The sequence below is a fragment of the Mastigoproctus giganteus genome, chromosome 13 (genome assembly GCF_048544385.1).
Source record: "Mastigoproctus giganteus isolate SK-2022 chromosome 13, ASM4854438v1, whole genome shotgun sequence".
NCBI lineage: Eukaryota > Metazoa > Arthropoda > Arachnida > Uropygi > Thelyphonidae > Mastigoproctus > Mastigoproctus giganteus.
The window spans coordinates 107,649,014-107,672,079 of NC_143587.1; the positions used below are offsets into that span (position 1 = coordinate 107,649,014).

Genomic DNA, 23,066 nt, shown 5'->3' on the forward strand with positions numbered 1-23,066 from the left:
GGAAGTGAGGGTGAACACCTACCCGAATTCAGGAACAATATACCACATCCTTGCGCACTCCCACCAAAACGAATTCATTCATTCTGTTGTATCACAGCACAATTCTTCATTTGAAGAAGAAACTGAGTAAGCTAGTTTTGTAATCATAATAATACACATCTACCATACCTACAATCGCAGCTGAATTCTAAAGCATTTGAAGATCCGCACCACCAGCAGGTCAGAAGAGCCTGATCTATCGCAGTGTCATATTCCATCACGAAGGACCCCCAATTTTCCTCATTAGTAGACCTACTCCTGCCAGAAGAGAAGGATTTGCATGTGACTACACTATTTAGATTCCACGACTCCATTAATGCAAAGCAGCGCAAGCCAACTGCACCATACTATATTGCACTATGAATCCAAGGCTTCCAAACGCAGATGCGCGTGTTTATATATATATATATATATATATATATATATATATATATATATATATATATATATATCTCAGTGCACTTATTTTCTCATACTTTATACATAAGTATTCTATATTAAGATGAGAAGGAGCACTATCGAGTGATCGCTGATACTCTAGGGGTAGGGGAACATTTAAGATCTCTGGCTGTTGTTTTCTGACCTACCGATCGAAATGGTAATGAAACTAATCTGTAGCGATGTCTGGCGTGAATGAATCAAGCATTTTGCGAGCTGTAATAAGCCGCTGAGGGGTTGTCCGTGAAGTTCATGAAAACCCGAGCTCCCACCTCTCTTCTAGAACCCTAACGGATATTACCCGACATTAGGTTGTCTAGACGACGCCTCCCTCGGTTCCTACAATGCTGTTCAGAAAATCCAATATTGTTAAACTAAGAGGCTTCTCTACTAAGAGAATTTACAGTAAATCAAGAGGTAAAAAAAATGATCTTTCTTAATAACAGTCAGCTTGACTTTTATGGCAAAACGCAACTGGAAAGATTAGTTTCCTGAATCAAGTAAACGCTGTAATTAAAGTCTTCTATTCGCAGTTACATTATAAAAGAAATATTGCAAAAGAATCGTCAAGAGTAAACCTGTCGCGTTGGAAATCCATGGACACCAGTTGTAGATGACTACGATGTACAAAATATATAAATCCCACCCTGAGAGCCTGCATAATGCGCGGTGCAGAAGACAGACGTCATATAAACCACAGTGCCAAAAACAAACACTCATCAGCATGAAAACAGGAAAGTAGAAAATGAGAAAAGAGAATTAAAAGGATAGAGAATCTGTTATAATGGCTAATCAGTGCGAACAGTAGTGATTCTAAGATGCAATGGAGGACGTTAGAGGAGGCACAGTGTGCCACTTCCAGGCGCAGGAACAGAGGGAGCAGAAGACATCAGTAGTGGACATCATCTAGAAAAGGCCTTGTCAGCAAAGGTTTGTAATTAAGTGAAGACATCTTCGGATTATAGAAGTTAATCTTCGTAGCCTGGAGAGAAAAGATTGTAGGAAGTAGCTAGGGGTGATGGATGTCTTCGTAGTAGGGACAGTGATACAGGACATATTCCCAGTCTTGAAGTTGCCCACAGAGATAGAGAGAAGTATCAGAAAAGTTGCTACACAGCCTCTTGAGATTGAACGCATACAGGATTCAAATGCAGGTTCCCAAGCCCGATAATTGGTCACAATGCTATACATTCGCCACTAATTCGATTAAACGACGAAAATGGATTCTTAAGACCTGTGATAGTCATTGATGGTGCTACCTTCCATGTACTAGGGAGAATCGACCTTAGGATCTGGAGCTCCAAAAATCCTTCTGTTTCCTCAAAGAAAAGTGGATGGGACTATTTTTATTTGAGGAAACAAAACTTGCAGAATCACGTTGTTCCTCTGTTGTCTAACTTAGATGAAGTGATTTTACAGCTAGATGATGCTTCTTCATTGGAGAAAGGAGGCCTAAGATCACTTGTGCAAAGTTTCTAGGTAGCTGGATCGATATAAGTCCAATTTCTTGGTCTTCCTATTCTCCTAACAAAAAACTCCACTTGACCACTTCCTGTGGGGATATGGAGTGAACTTGTGCACCACAGCAAGGTACATACAATACAAGAGCTACGGCAGGAGGTCACCGATTATGCTGCAACATTTTGTACACTCATGCTCGAGTGAACACAGAATATCGCCCTGATATTTATGTATGACAAGAGGAAGCTAGTGTTTTTCTTCCCAAAGCAAAGTCCATTATAATACGTATTCTCGTTTCCTTTTCACAGTAACCCAGAAGTTTCGCGTGGATCTAAAGTTCCTTCGCAGCACCAGAAGTGAGAAATAAAGAAAGAAAATCCGCCTTCAGCTCCAAAGAAGAAAAGAGAGATGAACGAGTACCACGTCCAACACTCCCCCTTCCCTACCAGCCCTCGCGGGACTGTTCCATACATCACAGTAAACCATAAATGTTTACAGACGCTGTTACCAAACGCTCTCTGACCCGCAACACAATTTGTTTTGTCAAGGTCGTGTTGTGTTCAAACAATAGGAGGCTTTCGTAGCGGTCGCTCATTCGTCGTAATTATTTGTCGGCCGAGCAGAAGGAGGAGATAATGAAGAGAACACAGAGTCCCGGACGTAAGGAGGCCGTTGTGTGTCCCCATATCTGTGCTCCCCGGTTCGTGTCAAATTTTTGTGTGCAGTTTTGAACGAAGAGCGCAGTGTAATGCGATACACAGTTAGGCAAACAGCAATGTTTGCAGCCGAGACGGAAATATCCTGTCAACATGTGGTTAGTTCTGGTTTCATCCACGTCCGGCTAGCGACAAAGTTGCCGTATAAATCACGGCAGAATTAGACATACTCCGGTCAGGTGGACAGAAAGCAGCAACTTTCAGGACCTTTCATAACTCATCGTGGAAGTTTGTTAGCTCATGGTATTCCCGGTTGGACTCGCAGGGAAGGAGGGGCCCTTGAGTCAAAAAGCACTCTGATATATCAATCGTCTCATTAAGAATTCCTCCAGTCTCCGACAGGATTTGAACCCACGAATACTCTCCAAACAAGTGGAGGACTCGTTATACCTTCCACGGAGAATCCATTTTGCATTTCTCACATTGTATTCAACCACGTGCTCGCCTACTGCACCAATCCTCAAATAAGGTTTAAGTTAGGCTTACGCAATCATCAATTCTCTGTAATGAAATGATTGTACAACAAAGTCCAATATTAACCTTACCTTTTGTTAATGCGAACAAATTCGGCCACTGGTGTGGATTTATGTTCGTCAAGACGAAACCTATAAGGACAAAGCATCGCATGGTCAATTTAACATATGATCCTTATTGTATTTTGGTGTTAATGAATAGTACTGTAAATAGCGCTACCTACTGCACAAGATTAGACCGTTTTTTTTTTTTTAAATAAAGTCTGAACACCGGAAAACGCATTTAATTTTATCTTTGAAAAGTCTAATTTGTATCTAAGGACAGATGCGGTTTTCAAAGAAATTTCTGTACAGTTCAGCTGTATGAGTATCTAAAATATACACAGCGTATTTCGTCCAGAACTGTGTTAAGGACAGACGGATGTTGCCACTGATTCACCAAAGGATGGGCTGAAGATTGTATGTCCTAAACACGATAAAACCGCTCAAAGCTTATCTCACAAATGTAGGAGAAATTAGCGAGGCTAACTTTCGAGTTCAAGCTGCACTAAATCACCTACAACATACCACAGGATGCAGCTGTCATCCTGAGTTTTTTTGAATGAGGTGGAAATGATGAAATGAATACAGGAAGAATTCTGTGGCTTTCATTGATTGCTACATCGTGCACAATATGCAAATGTCAGCAGAATTTGCTAATTATTAAGGGATAATCGTATGAAAGTAAAAAAGGAAGGTGTATTGTTATTTGGGGCGTTAGAGAGGAATTTCAAAAGTGAGTACAGGTATGATTTATTGGGATAGGGGATGGGAATATTCAGTGGAGTGTTTACAGGAAAGATATAAGTTAATTCAAATTAATACACTCGAAGAAAAAAAAATGCTCGTTTCATTGTAAAGATCGCATGACGTGGGGATTTAAATTTATGTGGAATTTTTAATTACAATTATCAGCCGATTGTTCCATAATTCGTTAATTATTGACAGAACACTCGCTCTGGATATTAGGAGTATCTCAAGATTTACTTCTGTGTTATTGTGGTTTAAATTTTTAATTAATAGCCATCGAAAGAGTTTTTTTCCTCTGCGTGTGTTTTATGAATTTTTGACCGTAATATTTTATTTTTAGACAAAGATTTCTGGTGTGTTATTTCCATCATCAAAAATGGATTCCAGGATGTCTCGGATTTTGGTCATTACATTATTCTCCTTTCCTTTGTAAAAAGTGGAGACACTAGAATCAAATATTTGACTATTCGTTGTAATGGCTTAAAACCTCATTGGCGTGTAACAGTTCTTTGCAAGAAGGAATAGATGCGCCTATTCTATTCTTGTCTGATTGCTCTTTCTCTGGATTATCACTATTGTAATTCTGCTTTAATTTGTAACAGTTATTTTGAATTTGATTTATTCATGTTGGTTGCCATTATTTTAAAGATTAATATCAAAATCCATCTTTAAAAATTTATGATATGCGTACTTTAAGATGTATGCGTACTTTAATGTGCATGCCTGCCTTTTGCTGTGTGGTTCTAAATCCTCATTTCCAATTCGCCCATGATCTAACAATATTACTTTATCTTCTAATTACTAATAAGCATCACACACCTCAGCACTCTTTCCCCCCCTAGAAAGTCTCTCAACGTTCTTCCCATGTCTCCATTCTGCACTTTCCTCCTCGGCTCTCAATGGCAACGCCTCTTGAACACCAGTCGCATCAAATAACCTTCTGACCCCCAATCGATCGGGGAACCAACCTCTACTTATACACCTAACCAGTGTGGCGTTTGGTTACTAAAATAGCAAACGTTGCACGATTTCTTTCGAGACTTACGTACATAACTCGTTTAGCTATTCTAAGATATAGGTTTGATAAAGTGAAAATCGCAAGGAGATGGAGTTGTAGCAAACGTCTTCACCGACGATCTCCAGATAGCTATCAGTGCTGTTTTGACTTTTCGGTGCCTCTAAACTTGGACTTGATTTTCGCCCATTTCAAAATGTATAACAGAAGTTTAAGTTACACCAGTGCGTCTTTATATTTTCTAAGCAAATGTTTCTTCCGATTATGAACTGAAACTCCTTCAAGATACTGCATTTTTAGAGCACAAAAAAGGAATAAGGGTCCTTGAACTTTATACTTTAGGATCAAGTACATTGTTTCTTCCAATAACTTATATATATCCACAGATTTACAGCATATGAGACCTAGAAGGGAATGTTTTAATTCGACCCGCCACTGGAAACAAGATGAAATTAAAAGGGTTCGTCTAATAAAAGTTAGATATTCAGCACTCATTGAAGAAGCGGATATCAGTGGATGTAAAGCAAATAGATTAAGACTTAACTGCCTACACAGTCTGTATTCTATTTCCAATACAATGAGAGGTACTTATTTCAAAAGAAAGCACCTCAATTGACCGCAGTCTTCTCATTTTCAACGCGCATTTCCAAGGTATATACTCTTTGTTAAATCACCTCTTAGGAACAGCAGTACCTATTCCATGAGCGGTGGTCAAAAGTAAAGTTCTAAGCAATCATCCACTTTACTTGTTCAGAATGCTTTTTGAACACTGGTTGTACATCATGTTAAGGTCACGTTAACCACTGCTTTATTAGCGGCATATAAACTTCAGATTATGATCTCCCACTCACTTTCTTCTTCAGTCTACTGCGTAATGAATAGCGTTCAAACTTCAGGTTAGCCACTACTTTACGAACAGAAGACAAATTTCAAATTATGGTCACCCACTGCCTTATGAACAGAGGAAAAAAACTTCCGATTACGATTGTGGCGGTCAGTCACAATTCTGAGCCTGCAGCACTAAAACTGCACGCCAACAACCCTCAGTATCAAACTCTCTTCATCCATACTAAATACTGTATCCAACGTATTGAAATTGAGTGCATTGTGTACAGGACAAACCACCAAATTTACAGTCTAATCGTCTATCCAGTGAAAGCCTTAATAATTTACAGATCCAATTAGAACGAATAAATACCATGGCATAAGAACTGTAGAACAAAGAGGATCATAGACAGTGGAAATAGAAACTAACCCCTTATAGAGAAAACAGAGTACTTCCGTGCCCAACACCAGAATCAAGTATTTTCTATTACCTAAGAAATATCAACTCAAATTTTCATCCGCAGTCCAGAGATTGTAGCCATTTCAGCTTAAACAAGACTCACTACTGCGTCACAGTGCACCATAAGACATTCCAACATTCCCTGAGATGAGCTGCGCCAAGGCGAAAAATGCAATCGCCCCAGGACCTCTAATGGGCCCCTATAACATAAAGCCAACTCAGAGCCAGTCACTAAGCCCATGAAAAGAGGTAAATCCATGCATCAAGTCCTCAAGCGCCACGTGTCGCACTTGAGAAAAGATAAAAGAACAGCAGATATTTCCTTTTATAACTTCGTTGACCTATATGGCAATTTCATAAGCCAATCAAGTTCTTTTAGAAACAGCACTTGCAAAGCCGAGGAGTATACTGGTACATTATAAAAATTACCTGCGTTTTATAATGCGGCTCGCTCACCTACAAGAAGTAGATTCAGTCCTCAGTGGGTTGAAATTGGACTTTACCATAGAAAGAGTGCTGTAGCCGGTACCGATCTCTCATGGGCCTTGGGTGTCCAGCACTTATCCTGAAAACAAGCCAGCCCACTTGTGCTCACAGAAAAATTGAAATCAACTCTCAACCAACGTTAATTCTTTACCGACAATCTAAATAAAAACTTACTAAAGTAAATAACAGAGGTCTCTGATGTTCTATTACCACAACGCAACGGTACCAAACTAACGCAATGGAGAAAACCGCTACACAGCGCGGCGTTGAATAATTTATCAGGTTTATTCAAGTGTAACCAATGACGTAAGCACGATTCTAATGATTGTTTCATCAAAACCCGCATTATATTACAGGTTTAAAAACATCCAAGTCATGATACTGTGTTTATAGTGCAAATTAGATAATTATTATCGTGTGTACAGAAGAGTGTCAAAAAAAGGAAAGGGGTTTCTAAGATGGACAAAAACATAATTCCACATTTTTCTTTATGGAAGATGAGGAAAAGATTGGTAGTTTCCTTGTATTCAATTCGGGCTTTTAGTATGCATTATGAGGCTTGATGTAGCAGAGTAGTCAATGAACGAGATGCATCTCAAAAAGGTAGCGTTTTACTCTCAGGAATTTCCTTATGGCTGTACGAAAAAAGTTGTTTCTTTATCACATCCTCTTTCCCTCTTATTGCTATCTTTCCTTCCTCAGCTGATTTCATAACCATCGTGAAGATTACTTTCATAGGCGCATGGAATGAGCAGTTGCAGCGTTCGTTATTATTTTTACACTTCTGTCAAAAACTGCTCATCTTCTCTGAATCACTCGCCTCTCCTTTTTGACATTTGCATCGAAAGAAGGAATAAAATAAGTTACGTTTCCTAATCAAATTGAAAAACTCCATGCAAGTTTATCAACAACACGCTACAGTAGTCAAACGCTGAAAAATAAATCTGCGATAGTATGTTAAATAATCCTAAATATTCAGCCTTCTTAAGCTCCGGTATCCTTGAAGGAGGAGGATAAAAAAATCTTTTGAGTACAGCGATGAACTCTTTTTGTTGCTCTGAATACAAATTCCTCTGTTGAGATAATCGCTGTGGATTCAACTTTTAAAACGTAAGCGTACATTTTAACCTCGTTGTGACTCTTGGATAAAGTAAGGTTTTTTATAAAATCTGTTACAGAATATGATGAAAAACTTCGCTTTACTCGTATAGACACGCATTCAACGTTTTTGGTATGTTTTTTTACCACTCTACGAAGGATCAACAATGCGAATACAGTTTTCAATGCTCTGGCTTAATTTTATTTGGTATGGATCCGTTTGAATAATTACTCAAAACTCTCGTGTTTCGCGCTGCATTAATAAATACTTAGTACCTTCTTTTTTATTCTTTGGCGAGTTTATATCAACAGCCCTTGAAGATCGAGAACCTCATACAAGGGAACTTTTTGCAACCACCGACCACATGTACAAGAAAACTCAAAATACCTGACAATCGTATTCGAAAAACTGTTTATCTAATAGACCTTGAAACGTCATTGTGGAAAAGTTTACTGTAAACAAAATTATATCATAAAAGTTGATAAAAAAACATCAAGTCATGATACTGTGCTTGTAGTTCCGAGTGCATCATTATTATCCTATCATTCTGCACACACTGTAGGCGATTATTTGTTATCTACTAAAAGGAATTTCTCATAAGAGCTGCGCTAAAAGTCGCTACTACGCATTGAGCATATTTGATTGCCGGTTAAAGTTTTCAGTCAAGCCTGGATTATGATTATCAAGATGGATTTAACAGGGATTGATTCATTTGGTAACGCATGAGAGAGTGAGAGATCAAGAAAAAGATTCAGTACAGCCGCTTTTAATTTTGAACACTGTTAAGAAGGACAACCAGCCAGTGATATCAGTCACCTGTCCAGGCGTAACCTGTTCTTTGTATTAAAAAGAGGGTCGCTTAATGGTCACTTGTACATTTCGCTCACTGGCACAAAAAGAATCCAGATGTCAGTGAGGCTTTTTGGAATTATTATCCCCTCCCCCCTAATAAACGATCGATTAAGGGACCTTCATTTATTCCTCTGAACAGCACGGCCAAAACATATTTCGGGTGACTGCAAGCAGTTTTAACCTAAATTAAATATGAACAGCTAATTACATACATTTCACCAGCATAATGACAGAAAGAAGTAGAGGATCCATCTATGACATTTTGTCGCCCGAAGCGAGTTTGTTTTTTTTGTGTCCCTCTGACACTAAAATTAGGTATCAGTCTAAAAAAGCTCCACCCATAAAAATGTCCCCTGAGTTGTTTGCATTGCTGGGTCGGCCTTGACTAAAACACGCAGGAAGTTGACTGCAAATCAACTGAGATCGGATAATAGTTGTCTGGTAATAACCATGGATTCGAAGACATTGAGGATCCTAACTGAAACAGCTATTTTCCAGAATTTGGATTATCTATTTGAACTGTCTTTCACAAGCAGGCTCACCAGAAAGCAAACCCATGCGCTGTATCCAGGAAGGAGTGAGTGACTGATCTGAAAGTCACATCAATTCTTTCACTTCCCAAGTGATCTCCTCAGTAGATTTCTTTCTCCAGCGTCACAGTTTTTGCCTTCAGTGAGAAAGTTTTTTTTATTATTATTTTCTTCTTCTTTTTATTATTCCTAGGCCAATCCAGTAGCACTCTTCACTTGCACGTGCATGAAACACGGGATGTGCGCTAAACCAGTCATCCAGCACGGAGTGCCCACCTTCTGGCCACGGAACTGTTATCTAATGACCCTTTCTCCCATAGACCCACGAGGATAATTTACGAGAGCATTTTTTAAGGACGTTTCCTAACGGTTCTTTCTTATGCCGTCTATTCCTGACTAAAAAACGGCAACTTATCAACTCGATGCACTTTAACGACGTACACTTGCAACGATCAGTATGGACTACTTCTTAGAAATCCGCATGAATTCACTTTGATTCTTGTAATGATTCGCGAAGATTCCAGGAAATACTTTCTGCTAGAATCTAAGTATGTTGTGTAAATTATTGCTGTACAACCGTCTACATTTAGTCTCGAATTATTTTTGTTATCTATAAAGAAATGCTGTTTTATTTCGGGACTACCACATAAGGCCACAAAGGTTATAACATAGAAATCACAAGAATGCTGCCATTTGTGGCATCGCGTGTGCCTTTTTCAAGTGACGATTATTAAAAAATTGTCCAAGACGACACCATTATCAACCTGAGGCATCTTGCTCTTTCTGGAGTTCTTCCTAAGAGCAGAAGCGGTACACTTGTCTTATGTCTTTCCTCCCAGAATTACAAATTTTCTAACTGTACGAATTATCCGTATACATGCACACGGATCTCCCCCTTACTGTAGGGGGTTTTATGTATGGATATTTTCTTCAAAAGATTATTTTGAGGGGTTTTTTCATTAATAACTAGTACAGTGATGAGAAGACTATTTTTGACTAGAGAAACTGGACTGGAAGTTGTCCCAGACCTTGCCAAATGATAATTTTCTCCTTGAGAAGCTTTTCTTATTTGGTTAGGCCTAAATTTAGCCCTAATTACTGCAGCCATTATCAACCCACTGCAGGATGGAAGCCTCCTCAACGATTCATGTTGAGGGAAATGGACCATAATCTGCCACGCTGGTCCAGTGCGGGTTGGCAGATCGACAGTATTTAGCACTCAGGGGCTTGAACCCCGGTCTACTCAATGACCGGGTGCTACTAATTAGGACCCTACTACGGAGGGTCCTAATTAGTAGCTGTTTAATTTTAAAGTGATAACTATTTCTAATAAACCCCTCCAAATTTTGGAATATTGTTCTATCTTGGATACTACAGATTACTTTAAATTTCTGCTGGTTGTAAATAGTCCACAAATTTCCCTGAAGATATGTCCAAATAATTGAATATAAATATCTATGCACTCGTATTTATAGATACGAGTCTTATAAAAAATTATATCCATAGATAAAAAAAAACCTACTTCGTTATGTATCTTTTCAAACACTTAAAAGCAATTTGAGCAGATATTGCAGGAGCATTTTTCAATCTCAATTATCAAAGTCCATTTGATCATTAAATGAAATTTACTCTGTTCCTCCACTACTGAATTTCTATTTCTACCTAAAGAGACAGACAACACGAACGAGGTCAACGCTAATTGACGCTGTCCACAGTTAAACCATGTCTAAGAACAAAACGAAGCTGGTTTTATGGAATTTTTAAAACGTGTTTCCTCAAAACAACAAATAATGAAGTACAGTCACGCATTTCAAATCATAATATGTAGAAATTAGTTAATAAGTGAACGGAAGGCCACAAAAAGATTCGTTTAGCTGTTGTATATCCACACGGAGCCTTTTCTCAATCTCATAAGAATAATTTATCGAATAAGCAGAACTGAAGATATCTTCCATCCGTTTATTGATGGTTAATCTTAACTCGGCTTGTTATATATGGTTCCATCCGATTTTGTGGCATCTTAAATTCCATAATCCATCTTTGGGTTGTAAAAGAAAAGCTTTATAGTAAGTTGTCGGACTCCGGAGTAAGGTCCATCATTAATAGAGACAGAGTTTGGGACTGACTAACTCAGAGCATATCGTCCCGTGTATCTCTTCTTTGGCTTAAAAAAATTATGAAAAACATACGACAGTTTGTTTACATAAACAATGGACAACAATACATTTATTATAACCCAATCTGTTGCCTTCAGTGGGTATCAAACCAGCTTCTTTTCTCTTAAAATTTCCTTAATGTAATCTGTTAAGAAATATTTAGATCCGCGCGCAGAAAAAAAAAATGAATAACGGATTATCATATCCTCTAAACGCACTGATGCCACTCGCCTTCATCAAATTGGACGAGATAAACTTTAATCACTTAAAAAAAAGAAGAAAAGGTAAAAAAAATCGCTCTCTTTAAAAGCTGGTAGAAGAACCTCGAATAACTGCACTACAGCTAGGCCTAACGTATTTGCGGTTTGACTAACGCAACACCAAGTTGTCGCCCTCGCACGGTGTAAATTTATCTCTCTCCATCTGCACACAGGTCGTTAAGGCCCTACTTTTAAGTGGCTTAAGTTGCAGCCCCTTTAAATATTTAAGCCGCTTGTCGCTTCGGAGCAGAACAGAAAAATACGAAGCCTCACCATCTCCGCTATTTGTCTGCCACTCTACGGCAGCGGTGATGCTTCCCTGAAGCGGAGGAGACCGCGTGGTTTGAAGAGGCGGTTTTCGATCTTTAACAGTAACCCCCTCCCTTCCCCAACATCGTTAATTTTACTTTTCTCCAGCGTCTTGTCAGAAAATAAACCTTTAAAATCGATACTTTTAATTTTCAATCACGCTGACAGCTTATTTTCGCAGAACGAGATGATTACAGCCCCCCCCCCCCGGTATCCTAAAAGATTCAAGAACCATTTCTTTTGAAGTATTTTAAATAATACAAAAAGTTTTAACTTTATGCGCTAGTAGAATCATTTACAAAGTGGTAAGTTCCTTTGCTTACGTGTATTTCAGATTACAACAATTGAATAAAGAAGTCCCCAAGAATTGGTATCAATCCCCATTCCTCCCCTGGGTTGAAAGGACATTTCTCCAGTGAAACGTTACAATATACTTCACTGCTCTACCATTTAAAATCTCAAGAAGTGAGTCCAGTATGCGTAATACTGCAAATCTTGGCTGTTTTTCGATATATCTGCAATGAACCAAAGTAAAAGAGAGAAAAACTCGAAAAATGCATTATGAGACGGGTGACTCTTGTCCGATTAGGGTGCATCGTAAATAAAAATCTTATACTCCCGACTGGCCCCGCTGGACAGACAGTTGTAAGATGTACTATGCTTGTACACTGTCCCCTCGGCTACGGTTGCGCGTTTTTGAAAGTTTAATAACAAAATTGACATACCTGGCGAAGAATTAAAAGGATTTAACTGCTGACTTCGCCTCTTCAGAGAAAGTTACAGGTCAACAACGGGCGAGGATAGAACGTAGTTAACAAAACTCAATTTTCATCCTACCATCTTTACTTTTGATTCGCGTGTCTGTTTTCAGGTTGGTGACCTAATTGCTTGTTCAGATCCAACATCCACTCGACTACTGCATTGAATTTAAATCCTCTAAGTTAACAACATTCCACTTTCAAAATCCGACCGATTGCCTACGAAGTTTTTGGGATAGTTATACGCTTCAGTTAGCTCGTTATGAGTTAATCTGTCTTGTCTGTGTCCTTGGACATTGTTTGTTGTATTTCCTTACAAGGCTTTAAATGAATCCATTAACACACCAAAGATAAAGAATATCTTCACCATATATTTCAACGACATATCGTTAAAAGCAGATCCGTACAATATAATACATTAAACTGCTAGAGGAAGTCTCCTAGGAAGTATCAAAGGCCGACAGGTTGATAGGAAGAAACCCGTTATTAGGAGGCCACTTAGAACAAACAAGCCGTTTGAAATTCAAGGACTTAGGCAAGAACAAAATGGTTGGCGATAGAATATCTCTCGAATACATTGAAAAGAAACATCTTTTGTGAGAAGCGTTAGTTCGGTGGTCATCTGACCACTGTCCTGCCGGTTTTGTTTCGCACGAAACCGAAATACCATCAGAGATATTGACTATTGTCGATACCTGAACTTCAGTTTGTTAGGCGAGCTCAATTCAAAGTGTACTGCTTGCAGTCAAACATGATTGCCACATGATAAATATGTTCCGGAAGCCATGAGCGTATTATGACTGACTAGCCTTCAAAGAACACGACGTGCTCATCACTGTAAGCGGAATTCAGTGAAGCTAAATTATTTCCAAAAGATACTTGAAACGCTATTTAAAATAACACGTTACAAATGTCTTCGGAATGCTTCCAGCATTCTTCCCATACGCTAATTTCTGTTGTCAACACATTGTGCTTGGAGTGCGCCCAGGCTGCAATACATTAAGGAAGACATTCTCATTTTTGATGTTTCGCAATCTACCCTTCAGCTAACTTATGGATTTGTCACACTTCGATGTCCTTGAAACACTTAATAGGTCAAGGTCACGATTTAACTTTCTTTTGATGTACCAAGCCGATCTGCAACTGATATTGCTGGAAGGTTTGTAATAGAAGCTTGGATATTTCTTCTTAATGAAGAAGAAAACTTCTTCCTTGTGGAAAAGAAAAGAAAAAAGATCGTGTATAGTTTCGTAGATATTAAATGATTATTATTATAGTAATTAGTGTCATTATATTTGTCATAGATTTAAGCGAAGCTTCACTTGGACGATTATATTTACATTTGAGTTAGATGTACAATAGTTTGAGGAAAACTTATACGAAGGTAATCACCTTGAGGTTTAGAACGAACTAAAAGTTAATATTAGAAATGCTGAATTGAATCCAGTTAACTCAAAGAAAAATGTTAGTTGAATCTTTCACTATCCACAGTATAAACAGCATTCTTTAAATGCGCTCATCCTTTACAGCCGTGGCTACTGTATCAATCATTTCTACACTGGAAGGAAAGAGATGAGGGTCAGAAATAAGAATTTGTGAATAAAATAAGCTTTAACGTACACACTTCAAAGATACTGAAAGTTTTATCGGATACGCACTCTTTTGGCAATAAGTAAGTGGCTCGCAAGAAAAGAAAAACATTCAAGTGGTGTTATCCGTGCGCGACATTCAAACGTCAGTCCCCATCTTCAAGTTATGTAACCTGCCATCTCGTTAATTCCACGATATAATTAAAAGGACCTTAATTAAATTCATTTCGTCCCGTGTTTCAGTTGTGTCACTACGATCGTGTTAGTACCTTCAGCAACAAAACATCCCTTAATTAACCTTTGTATGTGCTTTAATTCCAGCATTTCTAATTCCATACGCCTGTGCGAAATTAACTACAGTTCAAAGTTTTTTAACGTAAAAACTGAAACGGCCGGGTTTCAATTTTTGCAGGAAGAAACTCTTTTTGCCCCAAAAGAAAGAACTGACCTCCTCCCAAAGCGGGCTAACCACATAGGTTTCACATTTTGCAACCCAAAATCGGTCTCAGGTAAGAGTAGCATGGTTTGTTCTCTCAGAAACTTGGGTTTTTCATCCAGCAAATCGACCGCAGAATACACGCAATTTGCCCTCGAAATACGGTGCAATATGGCCTAAGTCGTGGATGTGCCTTAAACCTACAACTCAATAGAAGTACTGCTCAGGTGTGAACTGGAACATTTCATATCACAGTAGTTCTTTCTAGCTTTTAAAGTTCGAAAATGTCGACATTACATTAAGAATTCAACCATGAACATCCAAGTTAAGAAAGTTAAATAAGAAAATGTCCTAATGAGGGCGTATTTGTTGTAAAAACTACAGGGTGATCCGTTCTTAGTTCATAATCACGATTCCGAGACTTGGGCATAGATATTTTCATCCTCTCGCTAAAGCTGTGATTACGGATGGAATGAGAATCACAGAATCTCATTCCTCTCGATTAATAATTAAAAATAACAACGTGGACATTATTCCACGTTTTTCTACAACGCTAAAATCTCAGTGCAATGCTTAATTTCTACCTTCCGTCTTTATTCAGCGTACTGCCAAGAACACGGCGGTCTCTTACTGCTCTCCTGACCTTCTGTCGTTAATGAGAAGCAGTACAAATTCGCTGGTTTAATGTCGAAATAATTGACAGTGGGACATGGCGTGCCAAGGGTCTATTGAGACCAGTGGCTACGAATATTTCTCAAGGAGACATAGAACCAAGCAGATGTTTCTTAATATTGGGATTTATAGCGCATTTCCTTAAGTAAAATAAGGAGTCTGGAATCGCGGATACTTTCAATGAAATCCTAGGACACACACATCGATGTACAGTACGAGAATGTATAATTACCATTCACTAAATTTTTACATTTTTCTGCGGAATCCCACAACATGCATGGACTATGCGAATATAAGGCATTCGTCCAATGAATGGAGATTTCTTTAACGAGCAATATGGCCTAATCATCAATGAATTCTGACTAGTATCAATCTGTCAAAGTTAAGTTTGGTTTCTAAATATTGTGTTCGTGAAAATCTAGCATTACACAGTTGTTTCCGTGGTGTAAGAAGCTCAGCTTTCTTTTCAGCGTTCCCATTTACTCGGCAGATGTTAGGTCTTCAGATAATATCATTTAAAATTAATGGGATGCTTCCTTTGAAAGCATCCTGCTGATTGCTACGTTTTTCCAACTCCAAACGGGGTATAAAAATGTTCAGGGCCCTAAAAACCCATTGCGCCTTCTTGTAATTCGCTCAGGATGCCTACCCACAATCAAGCAGATGTCTAAGACACCTAAAGAGACATTGGATATAACACGGGTAAAACTACAACCTATAGTTCAGTTTTAAGCTTTTTAATGAAACTGACCCATTCGTTTAGAAAGAATTTAAATATTTATCAATTCCTTTTGGTAGACGAGTCCACTTGTCTTCCTTTATCTAGTTGAGGATAAGATAATAATTTGGCAGAAAAATACGCGCTCAACAAATCTTAATTCTGAAGTCATAATAAAATAAGGAATGTTTTTAAAAAATGCATAATTGTGGTTAGTATCAATGTCCATCACACATCTAAAAGGCAAACAAGTTTTACGAATTGCAGAAAACAAAATGTATTATTAATTCATTACGTTGGATAAAACGACAAAAAAAATGGAATTTCCAAAGCCAAAAAAGCCATTTGTTTGAACAGAAACATTAAAAACTTCCCAATTCGAAATGAAACAAACTCCACAATGTGGCGTTCGTTTCGTTTTTGTTATCTTCTTCAGTCTTCCGTTTTTAATGTTATCGCGCTAACGATTAAATTGTTTGTAACTTCGGTATTATACTATTCGAGGGCTGATTATGCGAGTAATTTTTCTCTAATCTATTCAGCGGCTGTAACGCCTTGATAACAGATTTCGAGAACCATTTAATGCGCTACTCATGTATTCGTGAGAAAGGGCCACGCTGGCAATGCGTTTACCGTGCGCTCGATTAGAATAAGCGTTTGAAGGCAGATTTAACCGAAGTATTGGGCTGACATCGGTACTTTTATAGCTTCAAAATTGATCAGTTTAAGCTAATTGCTTGTCAACAGCAGCACCAACTGCTTTTCAGAGAGAATCATTACCGTAACTTATGGATTCGGCACGAGTTCAGTCGACGTACCTTCCTGGATGTTGAAAAGCATAAAACAGACGGCTAATATGCGTTTTCATAAATTCCCTTGTCTGGCTACGCACTGGAATCGTATCGAATTATTTTGAATAGGAAAGCTGTCATTATTTATCGTCCGCATTAGAGGATTTTAATGTATCGAGCTAGCGAGGACTCGGGGCCCCAAAACATCGCCAATGTTTTGGGGTCGCCTCGTTATGTAAACAAAATTTATGTTAAAAACAAGTTGTTAATCTGCTTCTCGAAATTAACAATTTTGGTTGAAGGATATTACGGGTATACCTTGTCACCGCGTTGCCGAATTCGGGACGGATTCAAGCAAAAGAAGTGTGGGTTTTATTTAAAAGACTTTCATTTTTGGCTGGGGCATAAACTTAGTTTGCGCCAGTAATTCGAGATGGATTCAAGCCACTTCCTCCAGTAGTGTACCCATAATCTGGAGTATAACCAAAATTAATTAATGAGATACATTTGTACAAATGTCTTTATGTATAACTTTGGATTATGTTTCTGTTTTTATTAACCTCAAAGCTAAGGTAGTTTATATTGCAACTGATGAAATAAAACTGCATCCTGTCTTTTTGCACACGCATTTGATTCTGATAAGCCTTTTCTTTTTTTTTAACTCGAATTTTATTACGTATTTCTTATACTGTGCCCTACTTTCTGACAGTAGGGCGAAATGTGAACTATAAACAAGCGCTGAAATGAAAATCACTTTAAATGGGGGAACGTTTGAAGAAACTTGTAAGAATACAAGTTTACATAGAAATAAATTTGACCTTTAGAGAAGTATTCCCTTCATTTCTCTGGAAATTTTTAAACTAAAACGATTACAAAAATAAGTAAAAAAACATGCTCTTGATATTCAAAGATTCTATGGAATTAATAGCTCTTTCTGCTTTAAAATTAACATTTGGATTTCATCTAGGAAGGAATCCAATGCTTTTTGTAATGTTATTTGACTTTTGGTAAATCGTACGCGGTATTTTTCTTAAGAGTTACAAAAAGCAGGTCTTAGAATAGCCTTAGTTAGACGGGCCAGCGTGAGAATCTGTTAACAGTCCCGTATCGCTTGATGTTCTGTATGACTTAAGTGAGTCACTCTTCAATAAACACTGATCACAATCAACCTAACTATCAACATTTATGGTATTATAATTATTATGGTATTTCCAGTTGATAAAAAATAATTAATCGAAGTAATATTTTGGCTCTTATTGTCAGTTGGATATATTGGGGCTGTCACCAATTTTGAGTCTCCAAAATTGCGATTTTATGCTATACAACGAGATTACGAGACTCGGCAAATCTCCCAATACCATCTTCAACAAGTGGGTCGTAATAAATTCCATTTATTATACTTGTAACAGGAAAATTTTGATAACAACATTGAACTTCGCTATCATTCCATGTTTTTTGAGCATCTAGACGAGTGATTCAAAAGGGCTGAGGAATAGCAGTTAAAGTCGAATATTAACGCAAGGTCATGCATTTGATTGCGGTAATCTTAGGTTAACTTGGACGCAACAAGGTTAGGGTGGTCGAGGTTGAAGAATGATTTAAGGGTAACGATATCTAAGACGAGGGTCACGGTATGTTTTGTTTCCCTTATGGTGTACCGAATGGGAGTTATAAATACACAAGGAGGTATTTCACAATGAGCACTTCATTTCCTTGATGGACTGGTAATAATTTTAATCAAATACGTTACAAAAAGGTTTGGTGAGGGTTGGAATTTAATGTGTACATGTTCCAAACGTAAACAAAACGCTGACCCTTGGTAAAAAAAAAATGATAACATAATTTAAGGGTAGGCTTAACTGATAGAAGTTAACGTTTTAAATAGTCGCTTGCTGAATCCCTTTGGGCATTACAATGCAGTTCCAACACCGAACTACTTTCAATTTTGTTAACGTAAAAAAAAAGAAAAGAGAAAAGAAAAAGGGAAACTGCGACGATGTACCCTATTTAACCTCGGGGTATACGCGCGCACACACACACACTACCGTAAATGTGGGTTAACAAGATCGCGGCTGGCTGTTTTAGGGAATTCCGAGGAAGACTGATGATGTTGTGTGTCACAGACATGCTAGCGATGCAAACAGGGGATCTCAGACGGATGCAGCTCACGTAGCTCAAATGCACGAGACTGGAAAGTACTCTGCTAGACGGTCCACAGCCAGCCGACAGGGTTCGCGAAGCAGATCCGGGAAGCGTACATTTGCGAACAGAGGTCCGCTCCTGCCGTCCACGGCCGCCGTCAGCTTGCCGAAAATGAGAGATCTACCATCGCCAACAAAACGGAATGGTCAAGATTACCCGGTCGCACGAGCAATACAGTGGGGAAGAATGCCTCGTCGTAATCTTCTTTTATTACCAGCCTAATAAGGTTGGATAGCACGTACACCCCATGGTGTGTTTGCTAATCAATAAACAAACTATTATTTAATTGATGTTAGCCACTTAATGAGTTCAGGATGCTTCTGACCCGCATTACAATAAAAAGAATCCTATAAACTGCGCTGGGAATACCATCCTTTCCTCCCTCACACAATCATTGCAAATGCGGTTTATACGCGAGTTTCCAGGCCTTGGATGTATGGTAAATAGGCTTAGCCTAACACGAACACCCATTCAAAGATAAAACTGTAGAGTAGCAGCTGTACTTTGACAAGATATGATCAAAATGGAGTCCACAATGGATTCCTCGATCACCTCTCAAAATAATGGATACCAAATTCATCCCCACTACTTTGTAGCGAGAAATACCAACACACATCATTCTACAACTTGATTTGCAACATTTAGGTTGTCTTCTGCGATGAATAGTCCCTTCCCCCACCCCAATAATAAAATGAAACCAGTTTAGACGTTCGTGTTTTGTGAAAGATCCACATTATTTCTCTCCCCACGGACACATTTCCCAACCATCTGCTGCTCTCTACAAGGAAGTACAACTCGCCCGTTCTAATTTATCAGACTGATATCTCTCATCAGAAGCTGTCTCGGGTTTAATGCGCAATGTCGGTATACGGGGCAGTGGGTCCGCTACTAACAGACGCGCTGCACTGCTGTTTAGGTGCGCAAATATCCGTTTTAAGTGAACCGATTACCAACTTTGATATCGCTTGTTTTCGGGAACATTTCAACGCAGCGTGGATGGATCATCCCAAAGACATTGCACTCTCGATAAGCTAACTTTGGACCAAGGCAATCCAGGCTAGTGAACATTGGTTAGCTGCTGGAAATGCGAATGAAGACACAAAGCTAATTAGGTGACAAGAATGGCTCGATCTGTAAACACTCCTGTTAGCTATTCGCTGTTTAACCCTGAAGGTACCGTGCGGGTAATGTAGCGTGCACTTGCACACTTCACCCGCCATTACTTCTTAAAGAAAAAAATAAAACCAATGAATAAAAAAAAAGAAAAAAAAACTTTCCTACCTTTCCTGCTATGACCTCCTCCGTGACTCCCGCCAGTTTCCGTCGACCGCAGGGAGTCCAACCCTCCGCCACCGGCGGCGGTTACGGGAACGGGGTTGCGTGAGGACAAGGCAGCCGCCGCTGTGAGATTGGCCGGGTGAGACGGCACCATGCCGAGGATGCCGTCGATAGTATAAGGGATCCCTGTGGTGGCCGTAAGGCCCGTGTGAGGCGGAGGTTGATGAAAGTCATAAGGATGCGCTAATGGGACGCTGTAGGGGGCAATTGGAGCTCCAAAATGCACGTACGGACCGGGCAGAAAGCGACCGAGTCTGGCCAGGACGTGATTGTGAGTGTGTCCGTAAGCCGGGTCCAGCAGGCGGGTATCCATGGTCCGACTACAGCTGTCCACCACCCTCGGCAGCACGCACTGTTCTTGGACGCTTCAGTGTTCGGTTCTGCGAAGTCCTCCGCGTGTTATCTCTGTCCCATGTTGACCTGTGTCACCAAATCGTCGTCAAAGCATCGGAGCAGCAGCGGCATCGTGGATGTCTACGGAAAAAAGTCTTTTTCCAAACGCAACAACGCAGGCTTCGGTGGCTTCGAACGCGAGACCCCTAGAGCCGTGCAACTAGCGGGCCTGTAGTGTAAAGACGGACCACCATGTCACTCCACCTTGTTGGAGCGGGCACCCGGGGGAGGAGCCTTCGCTGTTCACAGCACCGCTCTAACCACTCACAACACCCGCCACGAGAAGGCGGGCAACGGGAGTTGGTGATCGATGAAGGCAGCGTTTTCTCGTGCACCGTCAGACCATCGGACAGCCGACACGAATCGGTTGGTCAAGGAACTGTTTGGTCACAACCTGTTGAATGCCACGTCTTTATTTGCTCACTTGGAAGTGTAGCGGAAGAAACGTTCCAGACGAGACAATCGAAGACTGCATCACTTCTACGGGGCGACTGCGAATGTCGCGTGACTTCGCCGATGGTTAATATTAGTCCATTTTTTATTAATGCTTGTTTAGCGCTCTTCACAGCTGACTGTTCTTCGAGGAGTTGGCAGATGGCTGCAGAGAAACAGCCAACTCAGAGATCATGGCATTCATTGGAAGGGTGGAGGGGGAAGAGATGTCTATGGCGACACACACACGACGAACGAAACATCCAATAGACGGAAATGAGCGCCGAAACAACTGTCTTAGAGTTCACACATTGTCCAGGGTCTCGAGATTTTTCGCACTTTTTACTTTTATATTCGCGCATTTCACTCCATCCAGTCTACTTTCGCGGCTGAACTGTAGGTCACGAGAAGGTGAGCCCCCGATATACTCCCCCTACCGCTTTCATAGGTTTCCGCTTACCTGTCCCGTTGTCCAATCAGAGCGTTTCGGGAGATGTCGACAGATTTATATTTGGAAGAACCATAAATACAGCTGCCACTAATTTGCATTTCGACAGCTGAGTCGGATGTGAATTGGGACATTCAAACGACACTCGGAGTAATGTGGGCAACTGAAACAAGGGCGAGCGACCACATTATGAAAAAATATACGTCCACCATTTATTTGCGTAAGAACTCAAAGCGCAAAATAAAAACGTTTAATTCATAAAATATTCATTCGCGTTTATCAAGCTCAGATTTAAAGATTTCCTGGATTGCTCAACTGAGGGAAATATGTTCCTTGGAAGAAATAAGACGTAATTGAGGAAACAGATCTCTAAATAGTATATTAAGGATGCAAAGAGTGTATTGAATAACGGGTAGACTTTGTTTTTTGTGTACAAAGTAAAATATGGAAAAGAGTATCCAGCAGGGATGCATGGAGTATATTCCTGGGCTTCAGTAACTGGAAAATATCGTGTGCTGGAACAGAATCATGAAAGAGCAAAATGGAATGGGGTCCATCCTTGTTTGTAAAGTATCCTAGGCCCATGCAGGTGGAATATTACTGTGTCCTCTTAGATGAATGGTTAGCGTGGAGTGCAGCAGTCCACTCGTTTGAGTTGACGTGCTGCAACCCCGCGCGAGTGTTCAATACAGTTAATGACTGTATTCAGCCTAAATGATTTGCAAATTTTATAAACCGACATAGTCGTGCCGAAGCCTACTCTCAACATAAATCTGGGAAGAGCAGGGGAGTGGACATCATCATCAACAATGTCCTTCACCAAAAAGATAAAAATAAACAGTATTTAGGTATACATTACCGGTTCAACTATTGAAGAAGTTACATCACACACGAAGTTAGGTCGGACACGGAGAGGTCTTGAACCAACTACCCCTTAGCGCCAAAAATATACACCAACTAGTTCTGTGCGTGAAATATTGACTCCTGAAATATCTAAACCAATATCCCATCAAGGACTGTAAGGTAATGTGTTCAAACTAGGATTAACTCCATGAAAACAGCAGATAGTTAGTGACATCTTAATGGTAGACTCATCACAGAAGACTCGATCATCCGAGATAATGGAATTTATTCAACAGCCCAGACAGAGAAGCATAGCTGCCATAGTGCAAGAATTAGCAAAACGTAAGGGCCCAAGCAGCTACGCACCTGAAATGTTGATGTTGATAATCTTAAGAACTACCTAGAACCACTTCATCTCGATAAGTATTTCAATAGAAAATTACAGAGCCATGCAAAGAGCAGCAACATACACAAACCTAAACGTTCTCCAGTTCAGATCGTATGCTCCAACCAATTGTAACTATCAACAACGAGATGG

The 23,066-nt window shown here is 39.6% G+C and overlaps 1 protein-coding gene across 1 annotated transcript in view; it reads right to left on the minus strand.

Moving 5' to 3' along the window:
• The window catches only part of LOC150076343 (homeobox protein unc-4 homolog), a 160,403-nt gene extending 138,853 nt beyond the window's left edge, over positions 1 to 21,550 (minus strand). The window contains exon 1 of the mRNA XM_090387016.1: positions 20,356 to 21,550. Coding sequence (XP_090243142.1) covers positions 20,356 to 20,725 — 370 coding nt within the window. The 5' untranslated portion in view covers positions 20,726 to 21,550. The remainder of the gene's footprint in view (positions 1 to 20,355) is intronic.
• Positions 21,551 to 23,066: the final 1,516 nt, after the last annotated feature.